The 16,815-nt window shown below is 48.4% G+C and overlaps 1 protein-coding gene across 1 annotated transcript in view; it reads right to left on the reverse strand.

The window, feature by feature from the left end:
* The window catches only part of VAV1 (vav guanine nucleotide exchange factor 1), a 65,647-nt gene extending 51,954 nt beyond the window's left edge, over positions 1–13,693 (reverse strand). The window contains exon 1 of the mRNA XM_069589363.1: positions 13,366–13,693. Within this exon, the coding sequence (XP_069445464.1) occupies positions 13,366–13,569 (204 nt within the window). The 5' untranslated portion in view covers positions 13,570–13,693. The remainder of the gene's footprint in view (positions 1–13,365) is intronic.
* Positions 13,694–16,815: the final 3,122 nt, after the last annotated feature.

Here is a 16,815-nt window from a genome sequence, read left to right on the forward strand (position 1 = left end):
AGACCTGTTTCTGTTGTTATTCATTATACTTTCTGAATCTAGTCCCATCCATTTCATTAAAATTATTGTTTTCAAAGTACCCAAACCTGGGGAGTTCCCTGGTGGTCCAGCGGTTAGGATTCCACGTTCTCACTGCTCGTGGCCTGGGTTCAATCCTTGGTCAGGGAACTAAGATCCCACAAGCCACATGGTGCTGCCAAAATAAATCATTAATTAATTCATTTACAACAGGGTTTATTGATTAGCAACAATTTCAGCTATTAGCTATTGATCAGTTGCTAGTCAATAAACAATAAACCCTATTGTAAATCAATAAATCCAATAAACCCCAAAATCGGTTTCCAAGGAAGATGGAAGGTTCTCCTGGAAAGAGGAATTTATGACTACCAGTTATTCACACTTTAGAGAGAATTAACAAACTATCAAAGTGACAGGTGATGGAGATTTACCAAAAAAAAAAAAATTCCAAGTACCAAGACCTGGATGTGGATACACTTTCTTCTTTAGGTCTCTTGACATTACATCCTTCTGGCCCCTGACACTACAACCTTATAGGGTAGGTACTATCCTTACCCCCAATCCAAAGGGGGGAAACCAAGTCACGGAGAGGTTCAGCAGCTCATCCAAGATCACAAAGTCAGGATTGGCACCCAGACACCCAGGCAACCAGAGTCCATGGCCCTCAAACAGGGTTTCTAGGTCCTAGCATGACTGATAACGGGGCAGCTATCTTGGGCATTCTTGCTATTGATCAGTTGCTAAGTTGCGTCCGATTCTTTGTGACCTCATGGATTGCAGCACGCCAGGCTTTCCTGTCCTTCACTATCTCCCGGAGTTTCCTCAAATTCATGTCCACTGAGTCAGTGATGCTATCTAACCATCTCATCCTCTGCCACTGCCTTCTCCTTTTGCCTCAATCTTTTCCAGCATCAGTGTCTTTCCAAGCGAGGCTGCTCTTCACATCAGATGGCCAAAGTTTTAGAGCTTCAGCTTCAGCATCAGTCCTTCCAATGACTATTCAGGGTTGATTTCCTTTAGGATTGACTGGCTTGATCTCTTTGCAATCCGAGGGCCTCTCAAGAGTCTTCTCCAGCACCACAATTCAAGAGCATCAATTCTTCAGCACTCAGCCTTCTTCATGGTCCAGCTCTCATGTCTGTATATGACCACTAGAAAAACCATAGTGTTGACTATATTGACCTTTGCCTTGGGCACAAGAGGACAAATAGCTACACCTCTGTTCTCTACCCACTCAACACAGAACCACACCACTCCCTCCAGTAGGGACAGCCCAAAACATCTCCCCTGGTAGGGGAGCCACATGTCCCCCGGTAGGACAGAGCTGCTTCCCCCCTACCCCCAGTTAAGAACAACTGCTCTGTGACCCAGGTTCAATCCCTAGTCAGGACTGAAAAAAAAAAAAAAGGAACCACTGCACTAACCGGCACGCTGGGCTGCTTCCCAACTCCAGGGTCAGATGGCCCAATCAGAACTCCCCAAAAGCTATATCTCCCCCAGCCTTCCCATCTCAGCAAATGATACTGCCATTTGTGCAGGTCCCTAAGCTACAACCTTTGCCTGACATCATCTGGCCTCCTCCTTTCATTTATTTCGAGCCCTCCTCCATCCAATCTGTCAGCAAGTCTGATCAGCCCAACCGCCCCAAAATGGGAGGCAGGTGCCTTGTCCCCAGCTCCTTGTCCAAGCCCCCATCACTTCTCCCTGGAACCCCTCCATCAACTCCCTCCTCCCAGGTTCCCTTGCTGCTACCTCTATTGCCTTTAGAGTCTGGTCACCGTAGAGCAGCTTAAAACCCTCCAAAGATTTCCAATCCCATTTAAATTCCATACACAGTCCCAAAGCATTTTCCAGTGAAGTGCCTTCCTCCCACATGCATCATTTCCCTCCACTCACCCTTCAGTGGCTCACCTTCTTCAGCCAGCAGATTCTTCATTCTCACCTGCCTGCCACAGGGCCATTGCACAGGCTTTCTTGTCCCTGCCCCCATGCTTCCTCGAGCTGGCTCCTCATTCTTCAGCTCTCAGCTTTCCTTGACCACCCTGCTCTATTTGCTCTTCAGCATCCTGAACCTTGATTTATTCCATCTGCAACACTTACTACTGTGTTTTACTGATTTGCAGGGGGTTGACAGGAAGCCCCCAGATACATCCACATCAGGTCCTTGGCACCAGTGAATGTGATGTTATTTGGAAAAGAGGGCCCGGGACGGAGGGTGGTCTTTCCCGGTGGCTCAGGGGTAAAGAATCAGCCTGCCAGTGCAGGAGACACAAGTTCGAGCCCTGACCTGGAAAGATCCTACATGCCACGGAGCAATTAAGCCCGTGCCCCACAGCTTCTTAAGCCTGTGCTCTAGAGCCTGGAAGCCACAACTGCTGAGCCCACATGCTGCAACTACTGAAGCCCATGCACCCTAGAGGCCCTGCTCCACAACAAGAGAAGCCATTGCAATGAGGAGACCGTGTACCACAGCCAGAGAGCAGCCTCTGCTAGCCAGCGACAAAGACCCAGCACAGGCCAAAGAAGACCCTGTGCTTCCAATGCAGAGGGGGTGCGCTCCATTTTTCTAAAAATGACTTTGCAAAAACATCATAAAGGGTATCAAGGTGAGGAGATTATTCCAGACTATGAGATGCACAGACAGACATAAAGGACACAGTCATGTGAAAATGGAGGCAGAGGCTGGAATAACACAGCCGCAAGCCTAGGAATGCCTGGAGCCAGTCGAAGCTGGAAGATGCAAATAAGGGATTCTCCCCTATAGCCTGGAGTTGGAGCAAGATGCTGCTGACGCCTTGATTTCCAACCACTGCCCTCCAGAACTCTGAGACAATATAGCTGTTGTTTCAAGCCACCCAGTTTTTGCGACTTTGTTACAGCGGCCACAGAAAGCAGAACACAGGCAGCCTTCTCTCCCAGGAGGCCACCAACTCAGGAGAGCAGAGAACAAATCTGTGGTGTTTTTTCCCATCACCCCAGTCATCAGCACAGTGCTGCTGCTGCTGCTGCTGCTGGCTGCCCAATAATAAAATAAAGGGATATCTAACTTGAAGAAGCTCTCAATCTCATCTTTACCCCAGCCAGTAATTAATTGTTCATTTCTCTTTAAATTCTGCGCCACCCACCTCCCCCTACTCACCTCCCTCCCCCATCCACCTCCCACCTCTCGGACACAAGAAGCTCACTCCCTCCAAAACAGTGGTTCTCCCAGGGGCAATTCTGCCCCCCAGGGTATATTTCGCAATGCCCAGGGACATTTTGTTGCTCCCACCTTCCTACAACGCACAGGCAAGCTCCCAGGACAGAGAATGAAATGCCAATTTCAGCACTGCTGATATTGAGAAACTCTGGACTCAGTTTAGCACTTGATACCAAGATAAACATCTGTGGATCAACTGCCTCTTGACTTCTCCCTGCTTTTCTGGTAACCATCCCTCAATTTCCCCGGATGAAACAGCCCTTCCCCCTGTCTAGTTTCTTTGGGTAGAGCTGACTACCTCACCAATGCCAGGAATGTGCGTGTGATCTGGCCTGATCAACCAGACCATGCATTCTCCCAGCAATGGGTTCAGGATTGGACATGTCACCTCCTTCCTCAAATGATCGTCTCCAATGAAAGAGAGATCTGGGGTTTAGGAGCCATTAAATCGACCCTCTCATTTTCCACTGGACACAGAATTGTGGGAATAAAAATTTGGAACATCTGGACACTCATATCTACCTCTATGAGGGCAAAGAATGACTAAGATGGAGGAAAACACTTCAAAGAAAACAGTGTTAAGAGATGGAGGGCAATGTGTAGAGAGAGGAGGGTTCCTGAGATATTGTCGAGACCCTGGATCCAGCTGAACCTAAAGGCCTTCTCTCCCAAGCTTTTCAGTTATGTAAGGTAATAAACATTATTTTTGACTAAGCCAGTTTCAGTTGGGTTTTCTGTCACAAGATCTAAGACTCTTGCTTGAAACTTCTGCAGATTAAGCTCAGAATTTCCTCAAACCTTAAACTTCTCCAACTGAACATCCCTTATTTCTTCAAGAACACTGTTCCCCCAAGGGACCTGACTTTCATGTTCCTCTTAAAGTCCAGGTCTCAGAACACCATCCTTGATATCAAAGGAGGACAGTCCATCTCGGCAAGGTCCATCCTCGGGTCCTGCCCACTTCCTTGCACCATTAGTTTTTGCAAGAGCGAAACAGAACTCCTTTTGGCCCCTGAAATATACCCTGACTTCCCGCAGTCAGTTGGCATGTCATCTCCTCCAGAAAGCCTACCCTGATTGTTTCTGGGACTTCCCTTCTCTCTGCTCCCACAATGCCCTGGGTGCCACCCACCCATCACTGAGTGCCTACTTCCTCATCTGTTTCCACGAGCTGCAATATGGTCTGTGTCTCATTCATGGTGGGGCTCTCCATCACCCAGTGAGTGGAACTAGTACAAAGAAATGTCTCTGAGGTGGGTGGCAGCCTCATCACCATTATTACTTTTGTTATTATTGCTATCATCATCAGCTTCATTTGCCCCATTTTACGGATGAGAAAACCGAACATGAGAAAGCTGAGGCAACTGCTTGAAGTCATGTAGCCTGGAACTAGTAAAGTCAGGATGATCTCAGGTAATTCATTCTCAATCACCGATTACCAGCTACCACTACCTAGTCATAAGCACTCAACAAATACCTACTAAATCAGAGATGGATCAGCAAACTCTGTAAAGAGGCAGACAGTCATTTGGGTTTTTTTGCTCTGCAGGTCATAGAGTTTTTGCCGTAGGTCACAGAGAGAGAGAGCAGCCACAATGTGACGACAAGTGGCCAAGACTTTGTATCAGTTAAACTCTGCTCACAAAAAGAGGCAGACCGCTGACGGTTTATAGGGTGCTGACCCCTGTACTGAATGACTGAATGAATGGATATCTGATCAATGTTTTATTGAGTGGGGCTTCCCCGGTGGCTCAGAATCTGCCTGAGCAATGGTAAAGAATCCGTCTGCCAATGTGGGAGATAAGAATTCAATCCCTGGATCAGGAAGATCCCCCGGAGAAGGAAATGGCAACCCACTCCAGTATTCTTTGCTTGGGAAATGCCATGGACAGAGGAGCCTGGCAGGTTATATCATCCATGGGGTCATAAGTCAGTCGGACACGACTCAGCAACTACACCAACAACAATTTTATTAAGCACCTACTATGCACTGAGTGCTGTCCTAAGAACTAAGGACACAATTGTGAACCAAACAGACAAAAAGCTTTTCCCTGATATTCCAATGGGGGAAGCAGATAATAACCAAATAAGCCAAAAAACTATGGTAAGTCTGGGGCTTCCCTGGTGGTCCAATGGTTAAGAATCTGCCTTCTAACACAAGGGTCACAAGTGTGATCCCTTGTCCAGGAAGATCCTACATGCCGCAGGGCGACTAATCCCCTGCCCCACAACTACTGAGCCCATGGTGCCCTGCGTTAGCCCATGCACCACAACACATGCCACAACCAAGACTCAACACAGCCAAATAAGTAAATAATTTTTTTACTTAAAAAAAAATCAATAGTAAGTCAGCAAGTGCTAAGTACTACTTCGTTTTTGTTTAGTCACTAAGTTGTGTCCAACTCTTTTGTAACCACAAGGACCATAGCCTTCCAGGCTCGTCTGTCCATAGGATTTTCCAGGCAAGAATACTGGAGTGGGTTGCCATTTCCTCCCCCAGGGGATTTTCCCAACCCAGGGATAGAGCTTGCATCTGCTGCTTTGGCAGGCAGATTCTTTGAGCCACTTGGGAAGACCCACTAGGAATTACAGAGGAAATTTTAAAAAGGGAAGGGAATAGAAGGTGTTGTGTGTGGGGGGTGGGGGGTGGGGGCGGGCATGGCAGACAGGGCAGGGGATATAATTTCATATAAAGATACCAGCAGAAATCTCTCTGACAAAAAATCTTCAGGAGATAAGAGAACAACCAGGGTATATATCTGAGGAGAAGAGTGATCTGTGGAGAAACACAGCAAGTGCAAAGGCCCTGGGGCTGAATTGTACCTGGTGAGTTCTAAGAACAGTGAGGGGACCCATGTGGCTACAGTAGGGTGAAGGAGGAGATGAGAGCTGAGAGGCAGGCAGAGACCAAATGCATAGGCTCTTATGGATCATGCTGAAGATTTTGCCTTTTGCTCCAAGGGGAACCATGCACGGGAGAGCTGAGAGCAAGGGAAGGGCTAGGGGTTTCCAGCATACTCCATGAAGTCCTGAAGGGTGACGTTTCCTGGTACTAGGTCCAGAGAGGGAGTCAGTGAACAGAACAGAATGGAATGGGAAAGAAGGCACGGCACCAAATATTGACTCTGTCAAGCTTCCATCACCATCAGCCCTAATGGGCATGTTTAGATGAGGTCTTCCACCCAACCCAAGCCAACCCACTGGGCTGAGATTTCCTTGTACCCAGGCCCCACTCTGTCTCCAGCTGAATCCTTCCCCATGGCTCTGGTCCATGTCCTCCTCCTACTTCATCTCACAGAGGTTTCCTCAAATCCACCCCCCTCCAAAGCTACATGGCTGAAGTCAGCTAGGCATCACCCAGTGACAGACTGCCTTCTCTATATCCACCCAACCCATTTCTTTGTCCTTCCTGGCACAGAGCTAAACTACATTCCCAGCCTGCCTTGCAGTTGGATGGGACCACATAACCAAGTTCTGGCCAACAGAACAAGGATGGAGGTGATGGTGTCACTTCTGGGTCTGGTCCATGAAAACCTCCCAGGGTTTCCCTCCTCATCACTCCCTCCTTTGCCTTCTGACTCCAAGGGCTTCAGGGAGGGTGGGGCCATGAGGCAGAAGGAGCCCAGGTCCTGTAGGGACTTTGTAAAGAGCGGCTGGGCTTCCCTGGTAGCTCAGTGGTAAAGAATCCACCTGCCAATACGGAAGACGTGGGTTCGATCTCTAGCCCGGGAAGATCCCACATGCCTCGAAGCAGCTAAGCTGGTACAGCGCGACTGCTGAGCCGTGTTCTAGAGCCTGAGAACCACAAGTACAGAGCGTGCGAGCCCTGGAGCTTGAGTTCTGCAGCAACAGAGGCCACAGCAGTGAGGAGCCCTCGTGCCACAACTAGAGAGTAGCCCCTGCTCACCGAAACCAGAAAAAAAGCCTGCGCAGAAACTAAGACCCAGTACAGCCAAAAAATAAATAAATAAATAAAAGATATATATATATATATATATATATATATACACATATATAAAGGAATATTTCCTTAATCCCCCAGTTGACCCAAACCAGGTTGTGATATAAGCCAGAAGGAAATTCTTTAAATTCACTGAAGAAATACCGTTCACTACAATAACTAACATTTTGCACCCTGACCTATCCTACAGGTAAGCTCAGACCCACTGAAATCAAATCAGCAAAAAGAATGACTCCCATTAATTTACATGCTGTGTATCAAACATATGTCAATCACTGTGATAAAAATTTAGCCTATATTATCTTGCTGAACCTTCACACAACCCTGCGATAACAATGCTGTCCACACCCCCATTTTGTAGATAAGGCTCAGATAGAATAAGTCATTTTCTTCTCCAAGATCACAAGGCTACTAAGTACCTGACTTGAAATTCAGAACAGCTCAGTATATAAAGAGTTCCTAAAAATCAATTTTTAAAAAGGGGGCAATAGTCCTAGAAGGGAAAAACATGGGCAAATGATATGAACAAATATTAGTTTGCAGAAAGAAAATGAAAATAACTCTTATAAGAAAGGATGCTCAGTCTCAGACTAAGAGAAATGTAAACTGAGTCATAATGAGCTTCATTTATCACCCAAGCTGGCAAGACTCCAAAAGCTTAACAACTGTTGGCAAGGCAATGAAGAAACCAGCATTCTCACTGTTAGAGGTAATGTAATTGAACAATGCATATGGGAACAACCCCATACAGAGAACAATTTGGCAGGATCTACCAAAAACACAGACTCACCTGCTTTGAGCCAAGAAACCCTTCTGAGAATTCATCCCATGGATATACTTGCTCATGTATCTGGCTGCAATAACAGCATTTATGCATAACTAGATACTTTCCTATGTTCTTTATAGTAACTCATTTATCCTTCACAACAATACTTTCACATAAGGACTTATTATCTCCATTTTAGAGATGAGGAAACGGAAGCACAGAGAGGTTAAGTAACATGCCCAAGGTCACACAGTAGAGGAGCTGAAAAACAGTTCATGGACAAGGTTACTGATCACAGAAAGTGTGTTAGAACAAAAGCCTGGTTCAATACAAGTGCCCAGCAATAGGAGTAATGGTAAAATAAACCACTGCCCAGCTGGGGCCATGGAATTGAGTTTAGAGTAAGCTAACAGTAAAGATTCTAAGGAGAGAGTAGGGATTCTGAGGGACTTCCCTGGTGGGCCAGTGGTTAAGAGTCCATGCAGGGGGCATGGATTCAATCCCTGATTGGGGAAGTTCCACATGCCAACACAGGGCAGCCAAAAAGGAAAGGAAAAAAAAAAAAAAAAGAGTAAGGATCCTGGGGCCAGGCTGCATAGATTCAAATCTCTGACTTTGTCAAGTTCAAGCTGGTTACCCTGGGGCTAGGGACTAACTTCTGGGTTTCAGTTTTCCCAGATGCAGTGTGCAGATTAAGTCACTGTGTAAAAAGTGTTTAAACCAAGGATGAGCTCGCTTTTTCTACAAACATCTAGATAATAAATGTCTTCAGCACCATAGGCCAGATACTGTCTTCGTCAGTTACTCAAATTTAGAATTGTAACTGGAAATTGGCTATAGATAAAACATAAACAAATGGGCATGGGTGTGTGCCAATAAAACTTTATTTATAAAACAAGCTGTGGTCCAGATTCAGCCCTCTTGTAGTTTGCCAAGCCCTAGTTTGGAAGAATGCCTGGCATGTGGTTAGCCCAATAGAAGTAGTTTGTTTGGTAAATGGACAATCTAGAATATCCTGCAGTCAATCTTTTATACATGATCTTAGCCAAAAGGCCGAGAAGTGATGCTGCAGTCATTTTTTTAAAAGAATGGGAACACTGTATGAATTGATTTGGAAAGACGACCAAGGTGATGATTAAAGTAACGAAAGCAGGCTATACAGATAGTATGTTCTGTCTCTCACAGAAAGAGAGGAGTGTAGTTAATAAGAACCTAAATTTCTATGTGCATAAGAAAATTCTGTAAGGATATATAGTCAGCTTAAAAAAAGTAGTCACTTACGGGGGAAAGCAGGACTTGGGTATCTGAGGAAGATGGCCAGAGGTTATATTTTTCTCTGCACACCTTTTACATGTTTTGAACTTGGAACGATACACACATATTATTTAACTAAAGAATCAAATATTTTAAAGATTCTACCAGGCTCTCTGTCCCCCAGCACAGGGTTTCTCAAAGTCAGCCCTGTTGACATTGGGTGCGTGCGTGTTCAGGCTTGTCTGACTCTTTGAGACCCCATGGGCTGTAGCCTGCCAGGCTCTTATGTCCATGGAGTTTTCCAGGCAAGAATTTTGGAGTAGGTTGCCATTCCTCCTCCAGGGGATCTTCCCTACCCAGGGATGGAACCCACATCTCCTGTACTGGCAGGCGGATTCTTTACCACTGCACCACCTAGGAATCCCACTGTAGACACTGGGGCTGGGTAATTCTCTGTTGTATGTGAAATTGTCAGGTATTGCACAGCATCCCCCGTCTCTATCCACTGGATAACAGTAGCAGCTCCCAGAAGTGACAACCCAGGCTGACATTGCCAAAGGTCCCCTGCTGGGGGAGCAAAACCACCCCAGCTGAGAACCACTGCCCTAACCCAAACTCCTACAAGCTACCAAGCTATGCTACCAACCCTCCCATTTTCCCTTATCTTTCCTAAGAAGACTTTTTAGCGAGAGTTTATCGCAGATTTGATCCCTGGGTGGAGAAGATCCCCTGGAGGAGGGCATGGCAACCCGCTCCAGTATTTTTCCCTGGAGAATCCCATGGACAGAGGAGCCTGGTGGGCTACAGTCCATGGGGTCACACAGAGTCGGACCCCACTGAAGCGACTGAGCACAGCACAGCACACCAGGTGTCGACACTATGCCGAGTGGTATTGAAATGTTACAACAGTCCTCCCCTCAAAGGTGCCATTTTTAGCCACAGTTCACAGATGGGGAAACTGAGGTTCAGAGAGGTGAAACCAGGAAGTGGTGCAGCCGGGATCTGAGCCTAGATCTGGCGCCTCCAAGCCACCACCACCACCTCTAGCATCAGCCCACTCCTCCTGTTCTAACCCTCCCACCCTCTCCCTTCCCTGCCTCTACTGATGGTGTCAGGATTTATTGGCTGGGGACGGAAGCACAGAGAGGTTAAGTAACATGCCTAAGGTCACACAGTGGAGAAACTGAAAAAAAGATTCATCATCTTGGCTCCAGTGACCACCCCCATTCCCAATATAATCAGCTCCCCAGTCCTGGTGGGATCTTTCCCACAATGACGGTCACATTCATCTCTTCCTCTCCACTTCCTCAGCTTTAAAGTTTCATGTCTGCCACCCAGAATTTGGGCTCCCAGAGACAGCAAAGAGTGTCCAGTCACCCCTGTGGCCATCTGGAATGACATCGTCCTCTCTCTGGGTCTCAGATCTCATCCAGCGTGGAGACCCACTTCAATCTGACCTCACCCATGAACTATGCCCACACAGCCCGCCCATTCACTGCCCCGCAGCACGACTATGTGGCCACTGACCTGCTCCTACCTTGGGGTCTTTGCCAGGAGCTGTTTCCTTCAATTCACCCAGCTCTTCCCTCACTTTGCCCAGGTCTCTGCTCAAATGTCACCTCATCAGGGAAGCTTCTCAGACCTCATATGCGAAAGTGCAGCCTCACCCTCCCAAGCCCCCCTTTCTCCAGACCACCTACCATTCCAGACAACGTATATGTTGCCTTATTTGCCCACTGTCAGTGTCTCCCATTAGAATGTCAGCTCTTTGACAATGGAGTTTTTTTTTTTTTTTTTTCCGGAGGGGCAGGGAGTACTTTACTTATTTATTTTTGATCGTGCTGCGTGGCATGTGGGATCTTAGTTCCCTGACCAGGGATCAAACTCGTGTCCCCTGCAGTAGAAATAGGGAGTTTTAACCACTGGACCACCAGGGAAGTCCTGACAACAGAGGTTTGTGTGTGTCTTTGTCCCACTGTCTCAGCACCACGGATGAATGAGTGAACGAATATGCTCTTCCCACTCTACCCAGGAAAGAGTGGAGCAAAAGCAGAGGAGCTCTCAGGAGGAAATGAGAAAAACCGAGACGCATTCTAATTCCAGACTCCACACCTTTATTTACGGCACTGTGTGTCCGCCACCCCATCCCACCCCCACCAGGAGCCCTCCCTTTTCTCTCTTTGCCCTTCCACACCTCACTGGCAATTCATAGCCCTGGCTTAAATCTGTTGACAGGGACTTGCAAACTTAAAGAGGCTGTTCTTGGGGCACCTCCCTTTGGTTTAAAATGACTACCTTTTAGCTTCCCGCGCATGGCCCCACTGTGAACAGCGCACTGGATTGCACTTCAAAAGGAGATAAAATGCACAGGGCAGGAAGGCCCAGAGCTCCCAGATAGGGAGGATCATGGAACACCCTTGCCCAGTGCCAGGGTCTGACACAGCTAGGCACCAAAGTCAGAGCAATAAGAAAACTCCTACTCACTCTTCAAAGCCCAGCACAAATGTTCCCTCTTGCATTAAGCCCAACTCCCCCAGGCAATCTTTTGCCTTTGCTCCAGGGCCCTCAGCCTAGAATTTTTTTTTCCCTCTGTCTCAGTCCTGACAACACAGGGCTAGGGAATGTCTGTCTTCCTCAGTCTGGGAACTCCTTGAGGGCCAGACTGAGACCTGGGTCCTTGGCATTGACCAGCACAGAAAATCAGGATTCATTAGCCCCTGCAGCTGCCCTCTTAGAGGTTAATGACACACCCCACTGCCCTTTATCAGAAACCAGCTGTAGGGAAGATGCAGGCAAGGATGGAAGTTCATCCTTAGGTCTAACCACTTTCCCATTAGCGGCTATCAAAGCCACACTGGGTCTCGACTGCCCACAGGTCAGAGGCCTGACTGATCCTAGGGCTACTTCCTTCTGTGTGCAAACACATGTAGGCATAATTGTGTCCTGTGGCCGCAACAGCTGGCCGGGGGGGTGGGGGATCTCTGGGATTCCCTCATTCTTTCAGGAAACCTGCCTGTGCTCAGGGAGGGTGAGCCACCCATCTCTCCCACGCGTGGGCCTGTCACCAGGAAACATCCCCAGGGACCCTTCCCTGATGACTTACTGCTCCTCCCCTCATCTGCACGTGGCATCTCAACCCGGAAAAGAGGCAGTGCCCCCAGGCCGCCCCCCATCCATCCCCAGAAAGGGCCCCCCCACCAGTCCACTGCACCTCCAGACAAGGCTTTCATCCTGGGGTGGGACCTGAGGGCTGGATGGCTAGTGTCCCCTCAGATCCCAGGGCAGGCAGGGTGCCCCCTACCACTGGCCATCAGCAGACATTACTTTTCATCCAGTGCTCAAAAAGCTAGAGGGAACCAGAGAAGGTACAACAGAGAGAGAATCCAGTCCAGTGACCTCCCCCACCCAACCACATTCAAATAGGGATTTGAATATATTTCCTGAGCCGAGGAGGTTGAAGTCAAATCCACCACCCCATGAACCCTGGGGCCCTTGCAGAAATCCCTACAGAGAAAAAAGCGGCTATTTCTAGGTTCCCCCAAACCCCAAGAACCCAGTCTCAGGGCTCTTTGGGACTGCCTCCTGCCTCAATGTACCTCTTGGGATGGACAGAGCTAGGAAGACCAGAGTCCCAGACCCACAGTCCCCCCAACCCTCCCCATGCTGCCCCAGGCCACGGCAGGAAGCCAAGGGGAAGATGTGAGGGGAAGGAAGGGGCCCAGGGCCCAGGAGGAGGCGACGCATGTGGGGGAAGGAATAGGAGGAGGCCCTTCCCCCATAGCCAGAATCTTAGGGGGTGGCGGGGTCAAGGGAGTCCAAAATCTCAGGTGCCCTATCGGCCACCCAGGAGATTCCTAGGGCCCCCTCCGGACCCTTAGCATGTCCCTTTCAGGGTCTAAATCTCCAGCGGAGTCAGCCTGAGGTTTTGGACTTGGGTTAACTCCAAGTTTGCCAGTTTTCAGCCTAGACGTGGGAACCCATTCCTGTTAACCTTGGGGGGCCACCCCTGAATCTTCAGTGTTAGGACCCTCACATATCCCCCATGCCAGGGCCAGAGTGGGGGCCAGCCTCCTCTCTTCACTGCTGGCCCAGAGGTGCAATTGGGTACCAGCCTGGGGTGCCTCCTGCCACCCACCCTCCGGCAGGCCTGCCTGTGGCCCGTCTCACCTGGGACATCTGGGGACGCAGGTTGACTTCCCGCAGGTTGATAGCGTGGGGCAGCAGGTTGTTGAGCAGCTGGCACAGAAGGACGCCATCCCGGAGGGCCTGCGCCAGCTCGCACACCTGGGCTCCATCCCAGGTCACACGGTGGCTGGGCGGTAGCACCCGGCACTGGATGAGCCAGTGGGTGCACTGGCGCCACAGCTCCATGGCCGCTGCCTTCCCAGGCCGGTCCGCACACCCTCGCGGCCTCCTCCACCCGCCCGCCGCCCGCCCGCCTGCCTGCCTCTGCTAGCTAGCTACCACTTCCTCTTTTTTGCCTGTAACTGTCGCCCTGAGAGGGGGTGGAGGAGGAGGAGCCGTGGGGTGGGGGTGGGGGGGGGAGCACCTGGCCAGACCCAGCCCAGCCCCTTTTCAAGCAGGACCTGGCCTCTCTTTCGCCCACCAGCTAACACCAGGGCATCTGGGCATGGGGACAGGGTAATTAGGCGGAGACCCATTGCCTTCCTCTGCACGCAACCCAAGAGCGGTACCACCTCAGGAACATACTCAAAATCCATCCTCTTCTCACCCCTCCCTTCTTCACCTCCTTGCTTGGCCAGCCCTGCTTCTTGCTAACCTGGACCAGTCTCCTCCACCTCATCCCCAGGCTCTCGTTTTCACCCACCACAGTCTGTAACCCCCCCATCAGAGGGTGCCTATGAACACCCCAGTCAAGACACTGAGTCCCACAGCCCCCCTCGTTGGGAGTAAAAGTCTTGCCTGTACACCACAAGGCTCTTCCCTTATCTCTTCCACTCTCTCCTTCATTTGCTCTCTTCCAGTCAAAAAGGGCCTCCTCAATGTTCCCTGAACCCACGAGGTCACCCCAAAATCTAAAGTCCTAGGACTCACCCTAGAGTCCTGCCACAGGGCCTTTGCACATGCTGGTCCTCTGCCTTAGACAGCTCCATGGCCAGCTCCCTCATCTTCTGCAAATCTTAGCTCCAGGCCACCTTCTCATGAAGTCTTCACAAACCTTTCCATTTCAAATCACAGCCTTTATTCCCCACCCCATCACAAACTGTCCCACTCCCTCCCCCCACATTAAGCCCTGATTACCAGTATTCTTGCCTGGAGAATTCATTGGTGGGCTACAGTCCATGGATTACAGAGAGCTGGACACGACTGAGTGACTTTCACTTTTCACAACACTACTGTCCCTGAAACCTGATATTTTATTACACTTACTTTTTTCATTGAGTATTTAGAAATTTGTGTCTATGTTAAAACCACTACCCCCAGCACCTGGCACATATATATATATATATATATATATATATATATGTTTCACAAGTATTTGTTGAATGAATGATTAAATAGTTAAAAGCTCTATTGGCTCTATCTTTGACATTTATCCCATGGCTCTGGCCACCCTCAACTTATAGACTTCCATAATGTCGTTCATTCATTTAGCAAATATTTGCAATCCCAAAGAAAGGCCATGCCAAAGAATGCTCAAACTACCACACAATGGCACTCATCTCACATGCTAGTAAAGTAATGCTCAAAATTCTCCAAGCCAGGCTTCAACAGTATGTGAACCATGAACTTCCAGATGTTCAAGCTGGATTTAGAAAAGGCAGAGGAACCAGAGATCAAATTGCCAACATCCATTGGATCATTGAAAAAGCAAGAGAGTTCCAGAAAAACATCTACTTTGGTTTTATTGACTATGCCAAAGCCTTTGACTGTGTGGGTCACAACGAACTGGAAAAATCTTAAAGAGATGGGAATATCAGACCACCTGATCTGCCTCCTGAGAAATCTGTATGCAGGTCAAGAAGCAACAGTTAGAACTGGACATGGAACAGACTGGTTCCAAATAGGAAAAGGAATACAAATGCTGGAATAGATGAAGCACAAGCTGGAATCAAGATTACCAGGAGAATTATCAATAACCTCAGATATGCAGATGACACCACCCTTAAGGCAGAAAGTGAAGAACTAAAGAGCCTCTTGATGAAAGTGAAAGAGGAGAGTGAAAAAGTTGGCTTAAAACTCAACATTCAGAAAACTAAGATCATGGCATCCAGCCCCATCACTTCATGGCAAATAGATGCAGAAACAATGAGAACAATGAGAGACTTTATTTGGGGGGGGGGCTCCAAAATCACTGCAGAGGGTGACTACGGCCATGAAATTAAAAGATGCTTGCTCCTTGGAAGAAAAGTTGTGATAAACCTAGACAGCATATTAAAAAGGAAAGACATTACTTTGTCCGTCTAGTCATAGCTATGGTTTTTCCAGTAGTTATGTATGGATGTGAGAGTTGGAGTAGGAAGAAAGCTGAGCACAGAAGAATTGATGCTTTTGAACTGTGGTGTTGGAGGAGACTCTTGAGAGTCCTTTGGACTGCAAGGAGATCCAACCAGCCCATCCTAAAGGAAATCAGTCCTGAATATTCATTGGAAGGACTGATGCTGAAGCTGAAGCTCCAATGCTTTGGCCACCTGATGCGAAGAACTGACTCATTTGAAAAGACCCTGATGCTGGGAAAGATTGAAGGTGGGAGGAGAAGGGGACGACAGAGGATGAGATGGTTGTGTGGCATCACTGACTCTAAGGACATGAATTTGAGTAAGCCCAGTAGTTGGTGAGTGACAGGAAGGCCTGGCGTGCTGCAGTCCATGGGGTAGCTAAGAGTAGGACAAGACTGAGCAACTGAATTGAACTGCTGTCTTGAAGCTCTTATCATTACCTGAAATCATGTGGTCTGCAAGGTCTCTCTCCCCACCTCCATCCCACTAGACTGGGAGTGTTCTCAGCCCCCTCTATCTTACAAGCCCCCACGCCACCTCACCACTCCTGGGATTTTTAAATTATTGTAACCACCAGGGGGCGCTAGAAACCTTCATTGGATATAACCGAGCTGTGCACCAAAAGCAGGCTGGCCAAGGAAAATACACTTCCTCAGCCTGAGACTGAAGTCTCTTCCATATTGGCAGGTGGGAAAGCCCAGCCTGGAAATTCCCAGATTTATGATTCTACAGACACCAAAACTTTCTTCCCCAGGCATCCGCGACTCTTTGCTTCAATTTCCTCATCTGTAAAATGAGTGACAGCAAACTTCACTGTTTAGAAATACAGTAGGGATCAGAGACGGTGGGGCTGCAAAGATCAGAGGAAGACAGGATAGAGCTCCCAGGGCTCCAGGCTTGAATTCCACCTCGGCCAATCACAAGCTGAGTCAACCTTGGGCAAACTTGGGCTTCGTTGCCCCATGCCTCAGTTTCTGCATCTAGAAAATGGGGTGATGAAAATAGGACCCATCTTATTGAGAGGTCTGTGTAAAAATAGAATTGTGGAGGCAGGGCAAACAAGTATACAGTAAGCACTTAATGAATGTTAGCTGCAGCTACTGCTTTCAGTTCTGTTGCTATTACTATGCACCCTCAAAAAACTTGGCCAGAGGGT

This window comes from Ovis canadensis, chromosome 5, assembly GCF_042477335.2.
Source record: "Ovis canadensis isolate MfBH-ARS-UI-01 breed Bighorn chromosome 5, ARS-UI_OviCan_v2, whole genome shotgun sequence".
NCBI classification, from domain to species: domain Eukaryota; kingdom Metazoa; phylum Chordata; class Mammalia; order Artiodactyla; family Bovidae; genus Ovis; species Ovis canadensis.